Source organism: Eretmochelys imbricata, chromosome 1, assembly GCF_965152235.1.
Source record: "Eretmochelys imbricata isolate rEreImb1 chromosome 1, rEreImb1.hap1, whole genome shotgun sequence".
Classification (NCBI taxonomy): domain Eukaryota; kingdom Metazoa; phylum Chordata; order Testudines; family Cheloniidae; genus Eretmochelys; species Eretmochelys imbricata.
Genome location: NC_135572.1, coordinates 103,705,808 through 103,723,991, shown reverse-complemented (window position 1 = coordinate 103,723,991; position 18,184 = coordinate 103,705,808). Strand labels below are relative to the sequence as shown.

At 44.3% G+C, this 18,184-nt stretch overlaps 1 protein-coding gene across 4 annotated transcripts; it reads right to left on the bottom strand.

Moving 5' to 3' along the window:
- Positions 1-4,448: 4,448 nt before the first annotated feature.
- On the bottom strand, positions 4,449-15,350 carry TEX30 (testis expressed 30). 4 transcript variants are annotated; one of them, XM_077813134.1, is made up of 6 exons: positions 14,846-15,237; positions 13,530-13,696; positions 11,894-12,124; positions 9,016-9,067; positions 6,842-7,047; positions 4,449-5,021 (listed from the first exon to the last, which is right to left on the bottom strand). In XM_077813134.1, exons 3-6 carry the CDS (start codon positions 12,014-12,016, stop codon positions 4,848-4,850), a joined length of 555 nt encoding a protein of 184 aa, XP_077669260.1. In that variant the 5' UTR covers positions 12,017-12,124; positions 13,530-13,696; positions 14,846-15,237; the 3' UTR covers positions 4,449-4,847. The 4 variants fall into 4 exon arrangements, with proteins under 4 accessions (XP_077669260.1, XP_077669239.1, XP_077669268.1 ...); XM_077813113.1 differs by lacking the exons at positions 13,530-13,696; positions 14,846-15,237 and adding an exon at positions 15,267-15,350; XM_077813142.1 differs by lacking the exons at positions 13,530-13,696; positions 14,846-15,237 and adding an exon at positions 15,275-15,293.
- Between the last annotated feature and the right edge of the window lie 2,834 nt (positions 15,351-18,184).

The window sequence follows — 18,184 nt, the reverse complement described above, 5'->3', positions numbered from 1 at the left end:
AAATTATTTATATACATATACACAGTATAAGTTTTTAAAAAACAATTTAATACTGTACACACCAATGATGATTGTGTAGCTTGGTTGAGGTGGGGAGTCACAGGGTGGAACAGGGTGGGATATTTCCCAGGGAATGCCTTGCTGCTAAATGATGAACTAGCACTCGGCTGAGCCCTCAAGAGTTAACACATTGTTGTTAATGTAGCCTCATAGTCTACAAGGCAGCACCAATGGAGGGAGGAGACACAATAGACGCATGTCAGTGGCTGCAAACATTCCCTGCGGAAACTGAACGTGACGATGAACCCATGCTATCCCACTGAAGTGCACACTCCACTTTCCAAAGTGCCAGAGGGGGTTCATGTGTTTGTGAGACAGACACACACAGTGTGTGTGTGTGTGTGAGAGAGAGAGAGAGAGAGGCGTGCATTTCCCTTTATGCTGACCCAACTCTAAGTACACTGCCTTTTTAAGTAGATCATCAAGTTGAGACAACAACTGCTTCCAGCAAGCTCCGTCAGTCCTGAGCCCTGTCCTGTGACCCCACACCCCGCTCTGTGGAGATGGGGTACACGAGCGGGGGACAGGAGCGGAGGAGGGGGACACCCTGACATCAGCACCCCTCTTCCCCCCCACCCCCTGTACAGCAAGCAGGAGGCTCCCAGGAGCAGCTCCAAGGCAGAGGGCAGGAGCAGCACATGGCAGTGGGAAGAGGGACACCTGAACTGCCCAGCAATTGATAGTCTGCTGGGCAGCTGCCGCACAGGGAACTTAGGGAAACTGATGTGGGGCTGCCGGTCCACCCTGGTTCCAAGCCTCCACCAGCTAGCTCCAATGTGCTGCTCTTTCTGCAAGCTGTGGACAAAGGATGCGGCTGCCAAACAACCTTATAAGGGAGCATTGCACAACTTTAAATGAGCATGTTCCCTAATTGATCAGTGATCATGGGTGCCGACTTCCCTACTTTCCCCTGGGTGCTGGACTCCCCTTCTGCCCCCAGCCCTGCCACCACTCCACCCCTTCCAAGAGGCCCAACACCTGCCCTGACCCCATTCCAACCCCTGCCCCAAAGTCCCTGCCCCAACTCCACCCCGTCCCTGCCTCTATTCCAACTCCTTCCCCAAATTCCCCCCTGCCCCGCCTCTTCCTCACCTCCTCCCCTGAGCATGCCGTATTCCCGCTGCTCCCCCTCCCTACCGGACCATGCTAATGCCGTCAAACAGCTGTTTGACAGCAAACACTGGGAGGTAGACGGAGGAGCAGGGATGCAGCGCACTCAGGGGAGGAGGAGGTGGGGCGGGGAACTTGGCTGCCAGAGAGTGTACAGCATCCACTAATTTTTATCCGTGGGTGCTCCAGCCCCAGAGCACCCACAGAGTGGGTGCCTATGTCAGTGATGTAACAACGAAATGACATTAACCGGTAGATGTTAAGTGAGGAGTTACCGTATCAGGCAATGTAGCAGTTGCTACTAAAGTCAAATAAATCTGATCATTTTTCATGAATAGGGTCCATCGTTTTAAGAAATTACCTGTATCTCCTGAAACTAATGGACTTGTTTAAACCAGTCACTAATTTGCACACTGATATCAGTGGAAGCACTGTATGTGAAGGGACAGCAGGATCAGACCCAATTATGATACTAAATTAGGTTTAAATTCTCCAAACTCCAAAAATAGAATGTTTCCCAACCAAAATGAGGTTTGTCTTATTGTCTTCATATTATAGCTAATGAATTCAGAGTCTGTATGGCTAGAAATGGACTCTAAAGTCAAATCAAGTAGGCCTGTTTAAAGTGCTTCCAATGCTGTATTTTCTGCTGAATAAAATGAATGCCAGTAGCCCACTACTCATGAGCAATCCTACAATAAGAAACTGGAGAAAACAATATCTGCATGCAAACATTTAAATTTTCAGCCTTCCAATGGATTATCATGAAGTGAAAAAATGATTTCACAAATATTTTGGTAGTAGTGACCTCTCAAATCCAGCACTAATAATACAGCGTTGGCTGCAATGTAATTTAATAGTGCCAACTCTCATCAAGCAAGTTGATTAGCTGGCTTAACATCATAAGTATTTTTAAATCATTGTTCTCTTTCAAGTTTCCCCTTCACTATCGCAGCTGTTCAAAAACAAGTCTTTCGTATGGATAACAAACAAGTTGTGTTGTGTTCCTGTTGTCCCAACAACACTTAAGCCTTACTGGGCATTACACTTCTGCAGAAACATGGACAAAAAATGAGAAATATCAGGCTAACTGGTTTTGCTGCTTTCAAGTCTGGACATCGTAAGTGGCTGTGAAAAGGAACTGTTTCATTATATACTCATGATACTCATTTTGCCAGTATTCCTGAGGGCATTCTAAGCCAAAAAAAGTTAAAAATTCTGTGCACATTTTAAAATTCTGCAATTTTTGTCAAATAAATGTGACTGGCTGCACCAAGTGGTGAGGCTGCACCCAGCCCTGAAACAGCACAAGGACTGGGCCTGCCCCAGGGCCCTACTCCTCCATACCAGGTGCACCAGATGTGGGTAGGCATGCTCAGCAAGGCAAGATCGCAATGTAGGGGTTTGGGGTGGGGAGATCCAGGTGTGTGTTAAGAGAGTTCTGTGTGAGGCAATCCGGGTGCAGGTGTCTCCATGGGGGAATCTGGGTGTGTGTGGGGAGGGAATCCGGATGCACTGGGGCTTGTTAGGAGGTTCTGGATGCAATGGTAATGGGACACTGCAGGGGGGTCCCGGAGAAGGTGGTTGGGGCTCAGCAAGGGCAGGTTTGGTTTTGAGGGGATAGAACTCAGTAGGGGGGTCTGAGTGTGAGGGGGCTTAGTGGGGTGCGGATCCAGGTGTCGCTGAGCCCCGACCAGCTGATGGGCTTCTGGGTGTGGGTGGTCAGGTACAGGGAGAGTGGGGCTCATTGGGCCATAGGCGGTGATGCTCAGCAGGAGGGTCTGGGAATGAGGGGGTCTGGATGCATAGGGGTTGGGCAGATGGGGGAAATCAGCTCCCTGTACAGTGATCCCTTCCCATGCAGCTACAGAGCGATGGGGGCAGGAAGTGCAGGGGAGGGGAAGAAGGAAAGAGGTGAGGAGGAAGTGCTTGCAGAGCTTCCTGCACCCGGGGAGAAATCTGGGGGAGGGTCTGACCCAGCCCCACATGCCATGCTGGGGAAGACGAAGTCATGTCGTCCCCAGCCCAGCCGGGATTAGAAGCTGAACCTGACGCAGAATAGGAGCCAAGAGCCGGGTCTTCCCCAGTCCCGGCCCCTGCCGCACAGTGATTTACCTCTTGGCCAAAACATACTTCCTGTGGCTTCCCTTTGCTTCCCCATCAGAAAGTAATTTTTCTATGGGGAAGTAAAGAAACTGGCTGAAGACAAAAACTCTGCACATGAAGAGAGGTGCAGAATTCCCCCAGGAGTATGTCAGGGACTGAGTTGTCTGTCTGCTGTCATTGTAAATGAGTTTGCTGCATCTATTTAAGCACAATAATCTAAGGACACGTCTACTTTGGAAACTTGCCAATATAGTAATGTCAGTTCGGGGTGTGATTTTTTATGATTATTTGTATACTAGCAAAAGCCCTATTATAGATATTTTCCCAGTATAAAGCCATCCAAAAGCCCCAATCAAAATATAGAAGTCAGCAGAGTTCCACAAGGGATGAACTGGGCCTGCAGTGTCCAACATCACACTCTAATTCTAAATCCTGCAGTAACCATGGCGCATAAATGCACCAGAAAAAGGGGAACTGGTACAGCTGAAACTAAGAAAAATACATTTTTTTAAACTGCACTATGAATTTACTAGAGTAAAAACATAAAATAAAAACTAACTGCACCCTTCGCAAATCCATAAAACCAAACATTTTTGTATGCCTCTGTAAACATAATGCACACACCAGAACAAACTTTTGATATCCAATAGCTTTGCTATTTCTCCTCTGTCTCCCCCAGGCTTTATGCTGTAAAATAATTAGTCCTAAGTAATTAGGACTAAATAAATGTCAGCTGTTTGAGCTATTTTCACACAAAAATTGTTGACAACTCTTTTAAAGCAGAAAAACGTTTTTTCCCTGACCAAATAATCCCAAAGTGACCAATCAGACCTTTCAGGGGGCGGGGTCTTAAAATCACTTTCCCACAGAAACTAAATATACACATTACCTGATTCTCTACTGCTCTCCACCTTGTGTAATTATGGCTGTGCAAAGAGGGTGCAAAATGCTACCAAATCAGAATGGCACCAGAAGAGTCACTTTCCAAAGGAGTAAAGGTTACACAAGGTGCAAGGCAGGGCAGAAACTGACCTTTAAAGTTATGGCCCAAAATGGATATTTTTCCCCAAAAAAGTTGTGAGTGAAAGGGTGATTGAATATGACAGTGCCTTTGCAAATTAACCACAGTGTCTGCAATACAGCTGGGAATAAATCAGACTAAAAATTTCAGCTCCAGTAGAAAATTTATTTTATTTTGCAGTAATCTTTGAAAACACACTAACTAAACAGTACAAAAAAAATTAAAAAGGTATTGTTTGGTCACACAGACCAACAAATGGATACACCACTAAAATTGAAATATAGAAAAGTAGTGCCCCATCGTTAATATTTTGCATGTTTTGTGATCTTCACTTTTAAAAAATGGTATTACTACCTTGTTCACATTGCATAGCGGTTTTGGATTCAAAAATATTTTTATGTATGTTTACACTTAATATTTGCAGAATGACCTGTTCTGAATCATGTAGGCCCATGTAGGAATAGCTCTTTTCTAATGATCTCTTTGGCAAGTCAAACAAGCCCTTTACATTTAAGGAAGGTTAATGTAACTGATGTTTAACTGTTGGAAATTATTTGTACTCCTGTTCAATTATTTCTTTGATCCATGAAAAAACCTGTGTGCTTATTTCCATCATAATATCATCTGCTGTTCGTCCTTTCACTGTCATGCCATGGTTTGCTTTTTCAACCCAATGAATTTTTTTAGGGGTCTTCATTTTGCTTGCCACACCTTCCAATAATTTCTATAAAAATCAAGAGGAAAAAATTATTATATGCCAGAAATCATGTGGATCGTAGTCATCATTTTGTCCATCCTAACATAACAAGCAGCTGCAGAAAATGCAAATAGAATTCTGAGTGCATTTAAATGAATTGATAAACAGATTATGACATCGTAATCCAACAGTATAACTTCTTCAGAGTACTTTGCCCAATGTTAGTCACTCACATGAAAAGAAAGTCCAGAAAACAAAGAAGGACACATCTATCTGAAGTCTTCTCCCATAATGACAGGTTTCAGAGTAACAGCCGTGTTAGTCTGTATTCGCAAAAAAAAAGGAGTACTTGTGGCACCTTAGAGACTAACCAATTTATTTGAGCATGAGCTTTCGTGAGCTACAGCTCTGTATCTGATGAAGTGAGCTGTAGCTCACGAAAGCTCATGCTCAAATAAATTGGTTAGTCTCTAAGGTGCCACAAGTACTCCTTTTCTTCTCCCATAAGTCACTGAAAGCCATCCATTCCTGCTGCCAGTGGGTCAAAACAGCAACAACAAAATGGAGGAACTTTCCCAGACATGTGAAGTCCAGTCTCATAGGTCACAGCAGATAATGGAATATCAGTATAATAGTTTTAGGACTAGCTCCTACTCTGTAGGACAGGGATTGGCAACCTTTGGCACACGGCTGCCAGGGTAAGCCACCTAGCGGGCTGGACTGGTTTGTTTACCTGCCGCGTCCACAGGCTTGGCCGATCGTGGCTCCCACTGGCCATGGTTCGCCATTCCAGGCCAATGGGGGCTGCGGGAAGCGGAGGCCAGAACATCCCTCGTCCCGCACCGCTTCCCGCGGCCCCCATTTGCCTGGAACAGCGAACCATGACCAGTGGGAGCCGCAATCGGCCAAACCTGCAGACACGGCTAGTAAACAAATTGGCCCAGCCCGCCAGGGGGCTTACCCTGCTGGGCCGCAGGTTGCTGATCCCTGCTGTAGGATTTTCCCCAATGCAAAGGTTATTCAGAGGATAGATGGACTTACTTCACAGACCTAAGAATTTTCACAGTAAGAGTGTATACTCCAAGCACTCTATATGCTTGCTATTCTATTGTAACCACTCATTAAAATGTTATGACATGCCAGAAACACTTCCTAGGCCTGGAGAGTTAAGTGCACATAGTCCTAAGTCATAGCAGGATTTTGTAAGGCTCCTGTAACATACGTCCCAAATCTGATTTACATATCTCCTTTTCCCCATGAAGTAGATAAGATAAACTCCAGACCTTGCTGAACATTACTTTCTGACTGTTACTAGCACTTGGATACTTTTGTGTTTGGTTTGCAGAACCCTTCCTCCACAGGAAGAGACAGCACCACTGAGCAAGCAAACTTTGCCAGAAATATTTTTATTTGTCCTGAAAAATACACTGACTATATTGATAGTACAGCACAATATACTCTTTGTGTAATCTGAAATGGGAGGGGAGCTAAGATTTCTTTAGAACACCCAGGTAAATTCTCCCCAAGGCCTTTTTTTAAAGTAATACTTGCCATTTGGTGCTATCTGGGCCATTCAAAAGGCAAATAAAATTCTGTTCAGAGATATTTTTGGGCCCAAGGATAAGCTGTCTGTAGTAGGGATGACCTGGCAATATCTAGGGAAGGTGTGATATCCATCAAAAAAGCATCCCAACTTTTTTAATTTGGAGGTAGAGTTCCCTGCCTGGAGCTTCTTGCAGCACATCAGTGGTTGGAGAAGACTGTCAATTATCACCATCATCTTTGGATACTAGTGCTAACCACATTTGAACAGTTTCCTATTTCCTCCCCTTTATAACTCAACTCACTTTTTCACACATCTCATCTTTTGATCCTGAGACAAACAGCACAGGACACTTAATAAAAAATAAATCTTCATCCCGGAGTTTGGACTGAAGCTTTGGTTGATGAAGTGGATAAGATAAACATATCAGACCGTGAATGAAATCCTCATTGTCATCCTGGCTAATCTGACGTGCCACAGAGACAGCGGCTCGTGAACCCATCGAACGACCTATCTCCCATTTAAACATAAAGAATAAAAATTATGTTTACTATCACATCATTTACATTCATACTGAGAATCACTATTCCGAAAAGTTATCCAATTCAGTGTATGTTGTAACACTAATATGGCATATAGTCTACAAAATGACTATGAAGGAGCAACTGAGGGACTTTTGTTCACCAGGTCATTGGAGACCACCACGCAGAATTTTGGCGCTGTCAAATAATTGAACTGGGGGCACTTAATGATTTTACATCCATGATAAAGAAAGCAATAGGGGATCAGAAAATGGAATACTTTTTTGGGGGAGTGGGGAAGGGAGCAGGATAGAATGACAAGAAGTGGGCAATAACTCATATTTAAGTAGGATGTATGAAGAATGCAGAAAAACTAGATTTCAGGACACTTGAAATACTATAGAACAATGGTTACTATATTCTTGTTCCACCAGGACATAGTATTGATTCTTTCCAAGCTGCCTTAGTCGGTTAGTAGTAAAAACAAAGTTCCTGTGACCCACACTTCAAATCAGGCCAAGATATACACAGTGGATCTATTTCAAGTATCTGCTCTACTACTTTAAACTCCAGCATAAACATATGGATACAAACTGAGAAGATGAAACCTGTATGAGGTAATTCTATGAGTGACAACATGAGGTCATCAAGGTATCTCCCCCAAAAGAAGCCACGTTAGCTGATGGATCACGTTTTTTAATTGAGGTTCTGTAGATGGTTGGATTAAATTGTTTGTGAGGGCTGTTGGAGTCAGAGGTTTGGTTTTGCCTTTTGCTTAATGGGAGGAGAACTGGAGATCCTGGAATCATGTAAATCCTACTAACCCCTAGGCAGGCGCAGTTACCTACAAGACGACCTGGAGAAAAAGGTCTGAGTACTGAATAACAGCAAGAAGAGCTAAGATACCAGTGGCACAAGTACTTTCACTATTCGTGCATATATATATATATTTAAGTGTATTTTTCTTAGTTACTCAATATTAAAGACATTTGTATATTTGATATCCAATTTGTTTTTAGGTTTCCTTTATACAAGGAAGCACATTTGGAACGGGTATAAGCAGGTACTATTCCACTGGCCTACACCATGTATGAAATCCTTCCCCTTTGATAACGTGTGTGTGTGTGTGTGTGTGTAAGTAAATCCATCTTTTCTATTGTTCTGCTACTGCATGCAGTAGCAGAACATGTACAGAAGGGGTGAATACTTAAATGACATTCAGTTTACCATCCAGTGTACGTTTTATTAAATAAAACTTGAGTTGTGTATACTGTCAAGTTACAGATCACTAGAGACAGCTTGTCATAGCCCTTTCCATGCAAATCCAGGATCTAATATTGGTTTCATGTGGCTAAATAAAATGTACACAAACATTAAACCGTATAAAGTGACAAAGGGTAACTTTTAGAACTGGATCTTATTACTTTATTATAGATTTTCGAAACTACAGACCTTTGTATGGAAACAGTTTTAATAAAGAAACAGCTAGTTTATTTCTATATATAGTCTGGAGTTTGACAGCTGAAGACAAAAAGTACTGGAAAAAGTAAGATTATTGCTGAGAATAGATTGTAAAAGTAATATTGCTAAGTACTACTGTTCTGTATATTACATATGTTATTTACGAGTATTGAGTGTCAGGTAGTTAAAGGACACTATCAATGAAGTACTTAATTGGAAGTAGATGGAAATCATAACTGATCGTCTGATTTCAGTCTCCCTAGATATCCATCCATATGCTCCCTCAGTTATATCTGTGTCAAATAATGGGTCAAGTAACAGATTAAGACATAACTGCACAGAGGCCTCGGGAGCTATGGGCTTCATGGCCTTTGCATCAGTCCTGAGGACTTACAATTTTCCCCACCCCTCAGGAATGGAATAATTATACAATGTACTCTTAAAACCACCATTAGGGCTAAGATTGTAAACAAAGACATACATCCCTCCCCCTTACCTCCAAGAAAGACACCAGAAAGTTTATATTCACCGGAGGACTTTAAATATTCCTAAGGAAATGAAACAGCATTTTTCATTTGTTTAAAAGATAGCATTTTAAAATACATGATATAAAAAATTGTTGTAGCTGAAGAATCTGAAATTGGACACTTTCCCAATAAGACAGTCTATTTATTTATATGTAATGTTTCTTCTCCTCACTCTCTCATACCCACAAACAAGTACTTCTGCAATACTTTTAAAGCAAGAACAATTTAATAAGCCCAATACTCACAAGCTACCCTACAATAATACACCACTGTGTAAGGTAGAAAGATCAATGTAGTGAGGAAACTTTTCAATTTCAAATTTACCAAAAGATTATGAATTATAAATAAAATATTTTTTAAAATTGAGAAGTATCCTGCCAGTGTTCTCTAAATGTATTGAAAGTTTAATATCATATTTCCGATTTCCTAACCAACAATCTGGTTAGAAAAACAATATTATTGTGTATTTTTAAAGAAACTTCAACACAAAGCTCCTCAGAAGGCCTGCATTAATATCAGCAAGATCTAATTTCAGTAAAATAGAGTTAAAACACAACATATAGAAACAACTGTGATATCAAAGTGCGAAGGGAACCTCAGAGGGCTGGACTGTGCTCTTGTCTTATTCAGCCAAGGAGGTGAGTACAACTCCCTGACTCACTTGCTAAGCCTACCTGAATCTTGGGTGTGGGTCTGACACAGAGTGTGTCCGGAGAGCAGGTGCTGCAAGGTATGGACAAAGTTTTGGGTCTACCTCCTACCTAGGGTTGCCAACTTTCTAATTACACACAACCGAATACCCTTGCCCTGCCCCTTCCCCTAGGCCCTGCTCCTGCCACTTCTTCTCCGAGGCACCGCCACTGTTCACTCCATCCCCCTCCCTCCATTGCTGGCTCTCCCCCCACCCTCACTCACTTTTACTGGGCTGGGGTAAGGATTGGGGTGCAGGAGGTGAGGGCTCTGGAGTGGGGCCAGAAATGAGGGGGCTCCAGGCTGGGATAGGGGGTTGGGGAGTGGGAGGGCTCCAGCTGAGGGTGCGGGCTCTGGGGTGGGGATGAGGGGCTTGTGGTGCATGAGGGGGCTCCGGGCTGGGGACAAGAGGTTCAGAATGTGGGAGGGGGCTCAGGGCTGGGGATTGGGTTGTGTTAGGGCATAAAGGCTACAGGAGGGAGTTTGGGTGCAGGAGTGGGATCAGGTTCGGGAGGGGGTTCAGGATGTGGGTTCCAGCCAGATGGTGCTTACCTCAGGTGGCTCCCGGAAGCAGCCAGCATGTCCTGCTCCTAGGCGGAGGGGCCAGGGGGCTCTGCATGCTTCCCCTGGCTGCAGGTGCAGTTCCTGGATAATGGGAGCTGCGGAGCCGGTGCTCAGGGTGGGGGCAATGCACAGAGCCCCCCTGGCCACCTAGAAGCCGGATATTCCGGCTGCTTCTGGGAGCCATGCAGAACCCAGGCAGGTAGGGAGCCTGCCTTAGCCCAACCAGACTTTTAACAGCCCAGTGAGCAGTGCTGACCAGAGCGGGCGTTCCTACTCCTACTCTCTGGCTAGCATAGCTGGCCTGGGCAACAGGAAGGCAGGAATAACCTGTACCCTTTCAAGGGCTTTACTCACTCCCACATTCCCCAGGGCTGAAAAATAACTGAGAGATTCTTTGAGGATCTTCCTAAACACTCAATCTAGTCTTGAATGATTATAGTAGAAGGATGTCAAATACAACAAAAACTACTTACACAAGAAGAGGAGGAAACTAAAAGAGCTTGGCTTGCTTAGCTAGCAAAACAATGCTAAGAGGGAATATTATTGCTCTCTATAAATATATTGGTTGGAGGGATAAACACCATGGAGGGTAAAGAGCTATTTAAGTTAAAAGAATATGTTGGCACAAGAGCAAATGGTAAAAAAAAAACCAAAAGCAAAACAAAAAAAACCACCTGTCCGTAAGCATAGGCTGGAAATTAGATTTTTAACCATCAAAGGAGGCAAGGTTTGGGAACAGCCTCCCAACAGAAGTTGTGTGGGGGAAAAAATTCGTTAGTTTTTAAGACAGAGCTGAATAAGTTTATGAGAGAGATTTATGACTTTTGCTTGTGGTGACAAGGGGCTAGTCTCAGCAGCCCTAGGGGGTCACTTCTGCTTCTAATGTCTTATGTTCCTAAAATCTCATGCTTCAGGGCTTTAGTCAGCCACCAGTGGGAGTCAAGAAGGAAATTCTCTTGCTCCCTCTCCACCCCTAGGTACTCTGTCTTTTTTCCTCCACAGCTGAAGATAAGACACTGGACATGGAGTGTACAGATGCTCTGAGGTGGTACAAAGTATTCTCTCTCGGGTGCCTGGCTGGTGGGTCTAGCTCACATACTCAGGTTTTAACTGATCACCATTTTTGGTGATTGGAAGGAATTTTCTCCCAGGTCAGACTGGGGACCTAGGGGTTACTCATCTTCCTTTGCAGCATGGAATGGGGTCACTTGATTTGATCAGATATACTCAGATGATCCTAGCAATTCTCTGCATTGGTGGTAACCTGGTCGCTCCTGTTCTTGGCCTGTGGCACACCATAATTTAGCCTTCTGAAGACTGTAATACTTTGACCTAATTCTGGCTGTTGGGCTTGGTGCCAAGGTGGCTGGAAGATCTGTGATACAGGTCAGACTAGATGATCTGGTGGTCCCTCCTGACCTTAAACTCTATGACAAAAGCATTTTAATACTTAGTAGTGACAGGAAATGTAGTATGCAAAAAGCATATGATAGCTTAGGTGGATTTTAATAAAAATTAACTAACAAATAGCCTGGAGTCTTGCTGTGACTCTAAAATTTCCAGAATTTAAAATACAATCTGGTCTTTTCTTACCACAACTGTTTTATATGCTTTAGTCCTATAAGCAATGTTAAGGCCTTTACAGGTAAATCTCAAGCACAGAAGTCCACGGGATGCAAGATAGGCTACCAAAGAAACTAAATGAGAGAAATTCATATCTCCTCCAGCTCCATGAGTAAGAATCACTCCGTGTGTTAAAATCTTGTCTGGGACAGAAAAGATAGCGTCTAGGTATTTATTTCCAAAAGGTATTTTCACTTTAACCTAGAAATAAAAATAAAAAAGAAAGAAAGAAATATTTCCAGTTTGTACATTCAGGATATCATGCCATAAATAATTTGCAGTTATCACACTGTTCTGTGCTCTGATGCAAAAGGAATGAAGGATGGTCTTGCTATTAAGGCAATGTACTAGCAGGCAAGAGATCTAGTTTCTTCTATTCTTGTTTCAGTCAAAGACTTCCTGGGTGACATGGACAAATCATTAATCATTCTGGAGAAACTGAGACAGCTGTAAAACGAAGATAATAATGCTTCCATAACTTACAGGGGAGTAGTGAGGTACAATTTGAAATAAAAAAAAAAGAGAGAAATATATTGTTGTCAGCTACCATAACAGCCTACTCTCTCAATTTTTTTTTAAACAATAGCAGTTTCCTATTTCCAGAAAATTTCTCTCACCCATGTGTGGAGCCATTTGCAGAATCCATGCAGGTGAAACAGTAAAAATAACTATACAAAGAGTGCTTTAAAATGAACAAAGTCACCTGAGGAAAAAAACGAACTTGGCTTCTTTCAGTATATTAATTTTAGGCATTACATGTAACTACAATAGGTAAAAAAGGTTTAAACTTTAATTTTAAAGTTTGAGAGGCTCAGATATTATGGTGATGAGGGCCATAAAACACTTATATGAAATAAAATATTTATTGTATTCAATTTCAAAGAAACACAAAGAAAGCACCTATCGTTTGCTTTAGGTGCCTCTGGCAGCTATTTAAAACGATGAAACATGAAAGAGGAAAAAACCTATAAGTTATTATACATTATAGAAAAGGGGAAATGAGGAAAAATGCACCACTCTTCCCTACATATGGTCCTTCAAATAATGTCTCCTTTCCCCAAAAGCCTTTGTAAAAAAATACATCTTGCAGCATCCCATGAAGATCCATACATTTCAGCTATTTTGGACTGGGGGAAATGAAATCTGGGGCAAATGAATTTCAAAATTGAAGAAATATGCCCTGCCAGTAGCTTTCTCTTTGCACAGCTGCCAAGTTTAATTCTCCTACTTTGACATTTTATGCAAATTATTTAACAAGCTAATTTGTACATTATATGCAAATTATTTGCATAAAACAGAATCATGAATTTATGTTCAGTACTGCCCTGAGCAGCGCTGGAAGTGAGGCATGGAGCTGAACAAAACCTGGCAGTTCTGGCTGATGAGGAGTGCTCACTTGGGGTGGCTAGCAGATAGCTGGATACCAGTGGGGGAATTTAAGTAGGAAGTTAGGTGGATGGGTGTTGGGACTGCTGGAAAATGAAAGGATACTGGGGGTTTGGGGACTGCCGAGAGTCTTGACACTCATGAGGAGGCAAGGGATACTGTGGCTGGGTGGGAGCCTGGTGTAGAGGTGGGGAGCCAGGGACCAATATTGGGCTCTCACCTTGTGCTGTTGCTGCACCTCCTCCTCTAGTTGCTCATTCTTGGCCTTGCTCAAATAGAAGGTTCAGCAAGAAAGAAGGCAACTAACTGCCTTGTCCACAGGCACCTCTAGTGAGTGACCAAAATACAGAGCTGCAGGTAAATGCCTGTAGCCTTCCCACAGCTCACCTGGACAAATGACATTTCAAGTAAGATGTATGAATGCATGACATGGCTATCAAAAGCATGACTGCAACACGAAATGCATGTTGGTAGCCCCGTCTTTTGTGTATGGCAAGGGAGCTCCACCTCCAGAACTTCCAGTTCTCAACTACAGCAGTATTGCACAAGGTGAGAGGTGATCTCTCAAGGCAGAAAAAGTGCAGGCCATTTAGAGCTGTGTAGGTCAATTCCAAAAGCAGGCAGTGCAGATCACAAAGCACTGGTAGCAGCTCACTGTGAAATACAAGTATCTGCAATTTCCGGGTGGACTTAAGATACAGCCCCAAATAAAGCACAGTGCACTAATTGGTTAGGTACTTATATGGAGCTACTACTATAGCATCTAGCACCTCACAATCTTTTGAATGTATTTACAAAACCCCTGTGATATAGGGAAGGACAATTTCCATACAAAAAAGACTAAATTATTTTCCCAAGGTCACGCAAGAAGTCTGTGGCAGAACAAGGACTTGAACTCAAGGGTCCTAACTCCCAGGCTAGTGCCAAGTGGATTGAATACTGGACCATCCTTTCTCTCTCAGTAAGGACAAAACATGAATCAGAATAGTGAAGTCTGCACTAAAAAGAAAAATATGCAACCTCTTTGGCAAATTGAAACAGAAAGGGGAAAAAAAGGCAGGTGAAAGCTAGTTGTCCATTTTAACAGAGCACCAGCAAAACACGGCCATGTTTTTGGTTCAAATACAAAAGGGGAATATTTATTTATTCAATAATTCTCTCTCATTCAAAAATTTCTCATTAAATTCTCATTTAGATCCATGGATAATTTATTTTGATCTTTTTTATAAGTTTGTTTATAAAACCTGAACTTTGAGCTAAATTTGATCTGACAATTTCCTTTTAGTCTCTTTAAAGATGACAGGAAGTGCAAGATCACCACCACCACCAAATCCCACCTGCATCTGAAAGTCTAACTGATACTCTACAGCTCAGATTTATCCCGTCTAATAGTTTACTTCAACCTCGTCAAATAGCCAAACAAAGTAAGAGCTATTTCAGCAAAAGTAAAATAAGCTAGCAGACTCCGCTGCTTTACAGCCTGTAAAAACTCCCGGCGTGCAGGAAATGGACTTGCTGCGAGGAATGAAAACGCACCTCTGTATAATCACCCATGTGGCTCTGAGGGGCAGGGCCGTTTGCCCTTCAGAAAACACCAGGACAAATCTCTGTCATAAAACGGGCTTTTCTATATTTCACCCCTAGGGCCGCACGAGCACCCCGCGGCGTGCAGCCCCCTCTGGGCAGGGACGGGCAGGTGGCAGGCACCGGCTGCCAGCGGGGAAGCCCGGCTCTGCCACAGGCACTGGCCGGGGGATGGTTAATATCCAGCCCCGCCCCGCAGTTGCGCCGGTCTCGCGGCCGCCCCCGGGCCCGGCTCTGGCCCCGGGAGAGGTGAGCGGGCCGCCGCGGGCTGGGCTGGCCGCAGGGCGGGTCGGTTCCGCGCCGGCGCAGCGCTGGCTCGGCTCGGCGCGCCCCGGACTCCGCGCCCGACTGCCCCGTATACCGCGGCGGTTACCCCCGAACCGGCTCCTTCTCCCCCGCGGCACGGGCCGAGCCCCGCAGCTGCCCAGCCTCGCCAACCGATCGCTGTAAGGAGCATGCGCGGGCGCGGGGCAGGCTGGGAGTTGTAGTTCGCTCTCAACGGAAACGAACGGCTGCCGGGTCACCGCGCGCGCATCCCCCATTTTATCCGCCCTTGGACGGCGGCTCCCCAGAGTGCGGTGGGCGCTCGCGCGAGGGTTGCCAAGTGTCCAGCTTGCGACCAGAACGCCCCGTCGAAAAGGGAGCCTGGTGGCTCCAGTCACCGCTGCCGACCGGGCTGCTAAAAGTCCAGTCGGCGGGCTAGCGGTTCCTGGAAGCAGCAGCGTGTCGTCCCCCCCCCCCCGGCTCCTATGCGTAGGGGCAGCCTGGGGTCTCCACACTCTGCCCCCCCCTCCCAAGCCCCGCCCCTGCAGCTCCCATTGGCTGGGAAATGCAGCCAATGGGAGCAGTGCGGGCGGTGCCTGCAGAGAGTGTAGCATGGAGAACCACCTGGCCCTGCGTGCGCCTAGGAGCCAGAGAGGGGACATGCCAGATTTCCGGGAGCTGATTCCCGTAAGCGCTGCCTGGAACCTGCACCCCTGACCACCTCCCATGGCCCTACCCCAGACCTGATCCACCTCCCACCCTCTCAACCCCTCAGTCCCCAGCCCGGAGCCCCCTCCTGCACCCCAAACCATTGATCCCGAGCCCCACCCCAGAGTCTGCACCCCCAGATGGAGCCCTTACTCCCCCCCCCACTCCCCAATCCCTGCCCCAGCCCCCTCCTGCACCCCAAAGCCCTCATCCCTGGCCCAAGCCATGAGCCCACACCCCCAGCCGGAGCCCTCACCCCCTCCTGCACCCCAATCCCCTGTTGGGGAGGATAGTGTACTCTGACCACACATTGATCAGCACCTCTGTGTGCTCCAGAAAACCAGGTGGCTGCTCTCGGACCATCATCAACGATTTCAATAGATTTCAGCAGAAAACTGTTCTGAAGTACTCAGCACAGGTTGCTATTACCATTGGCAAGTGAAGCAGCAGGTTCAGGGACCTTTATACCGTTGGGTAATGCTCAGGCATTAAAGGGATCGATGCATTGTGGGAATGGCCTGGAGAATTGTTGATACCCAAGACTTGGTAAACAACCCGTCACCCCAGCCACACAGCACTGTAGAACAGGTACAGCGCCATGCCGCAGTGGAGACATGTACATATCCACACCCCAAAACATGCCAGCATTTGCACACTAAACTGTCCTTTAGAAACGTGCTTCAGGGCTTCAGATATGGACAGTAGTGGGGTTATGGCACAAGAATGCACGTGTGGCTGTGTACACTCGCAAGCGTTGACACACCCTAAATCAACAAATCATAACTCTTTTTACTATTCATTGCCTAGTCCATTTGTAACCAGCCTAATTCAAAATCAGAATAACTGGATTTTGCTCCTTAAGTCTTCAGTTCCCACATCTTGGAGGTTCAAGCAATAAAATTTAAAAAAAAAACCCTTAGGCCTCTTGCTACAGGTTTGGGAATACATATTTAATTGGTAAAATCAGCAGGTGAGTCCAGATTTCAAAAGCTCTCCACATCTGATCTTATGTTCTTTTTGTAGTTCAAAAGATTAAGCTGCCAAAGTTAGTCTTCAGAGAAGCGCATGCAACATTTGTCTTGAACTTTTCTAAACAGATTGAATGAGCTTTCCACAGACACTGAAACTACTGGTACTGCAAGTGCACATAATGTCATACTGAACATAACAGACTATGACTGGGTTTCACTTCTCCAGAATTCAAGTGCTGTTATGCTGTCACCACAGGGCATTTCAAGTCAAAATCGTACTTGAACTCTTCTTCCTTACAAGGGAAAATATTTTCGTAGTTGTTAAAATTATGTGACATCTGAGCCTCGACAAATGAATCAAACACTTCATTGCTGGCAAAAAAAAGCACCCAATGCAGAGGCCATCATGTACATAGTGAGATAAAGTGGCCTTCAGTTTGCTTTGATGAGAAATTCTGATCACAGCATACATTGCAGTTTAAAGGAATTGCCTTTTGAAGCCCATTAACTTGCATTCCACTTCCTTAAAGGTATTATCTACATCAGCAGCAACTTGTAAATTGTATTTAAGCAGTGTATCTGTGTGATGTATCAGGATGCATTTGTTTCCATTTGCAAATGATTCCCAGGGATATTCCCCAGAGATAACCTGCAGTAGATTACTTGGTGGTTTCCATCATTTTTGACCATCTGGTGTAATTTCATTGCCCTCTTTGAAATGACTGCATCTTCCTCTTTAATGACAAAGTCTTTCACTGTCCCAATGTGCATGAATGAATTTTGCTGCCTCTGAGCAAGGAAAACCAGCATGATGGCATCACATAAGGGGGCACATGCAAACCTGAAGGGTTCATGTTATTACTTGCCTTTGCCTGTTAACACGTTCAAATCTAATTGGAAAATGTATCACAAATTCACTGATGTTGTGGAACTCAGTTTTGATTGCATGATCAATGGCTACATACAAAAGGTGAGCAATACATGAAATGTGAAACAAGTGTGGATATATTTCTTTCAAGTTCTTTACTAAGCATTGCATTTACATCCTGAAGTCACTGTTGATTCACACAGTTTTCCCACGTTTACATCTCACAATATATCTTGAACACAAATTGAAATGACCCCCACATTGCAGTGAAGAACAGTAGAAGATTTTAATAGAATAGTATTTATTGATTTATTTTTGTCACTGTAAAACACTGCAAGGATGTTAATTGTTGACTGTCCAGCAAGCTCTAGAGTTTAATCAATTACTAAAGAGAATTTGTCACCACGCAAAAGATCCTTAATTGAAGCTTAATGGTGAATGAAAACTTCTTGAAGGTATTTTTCTTCCAGCTGACAATAT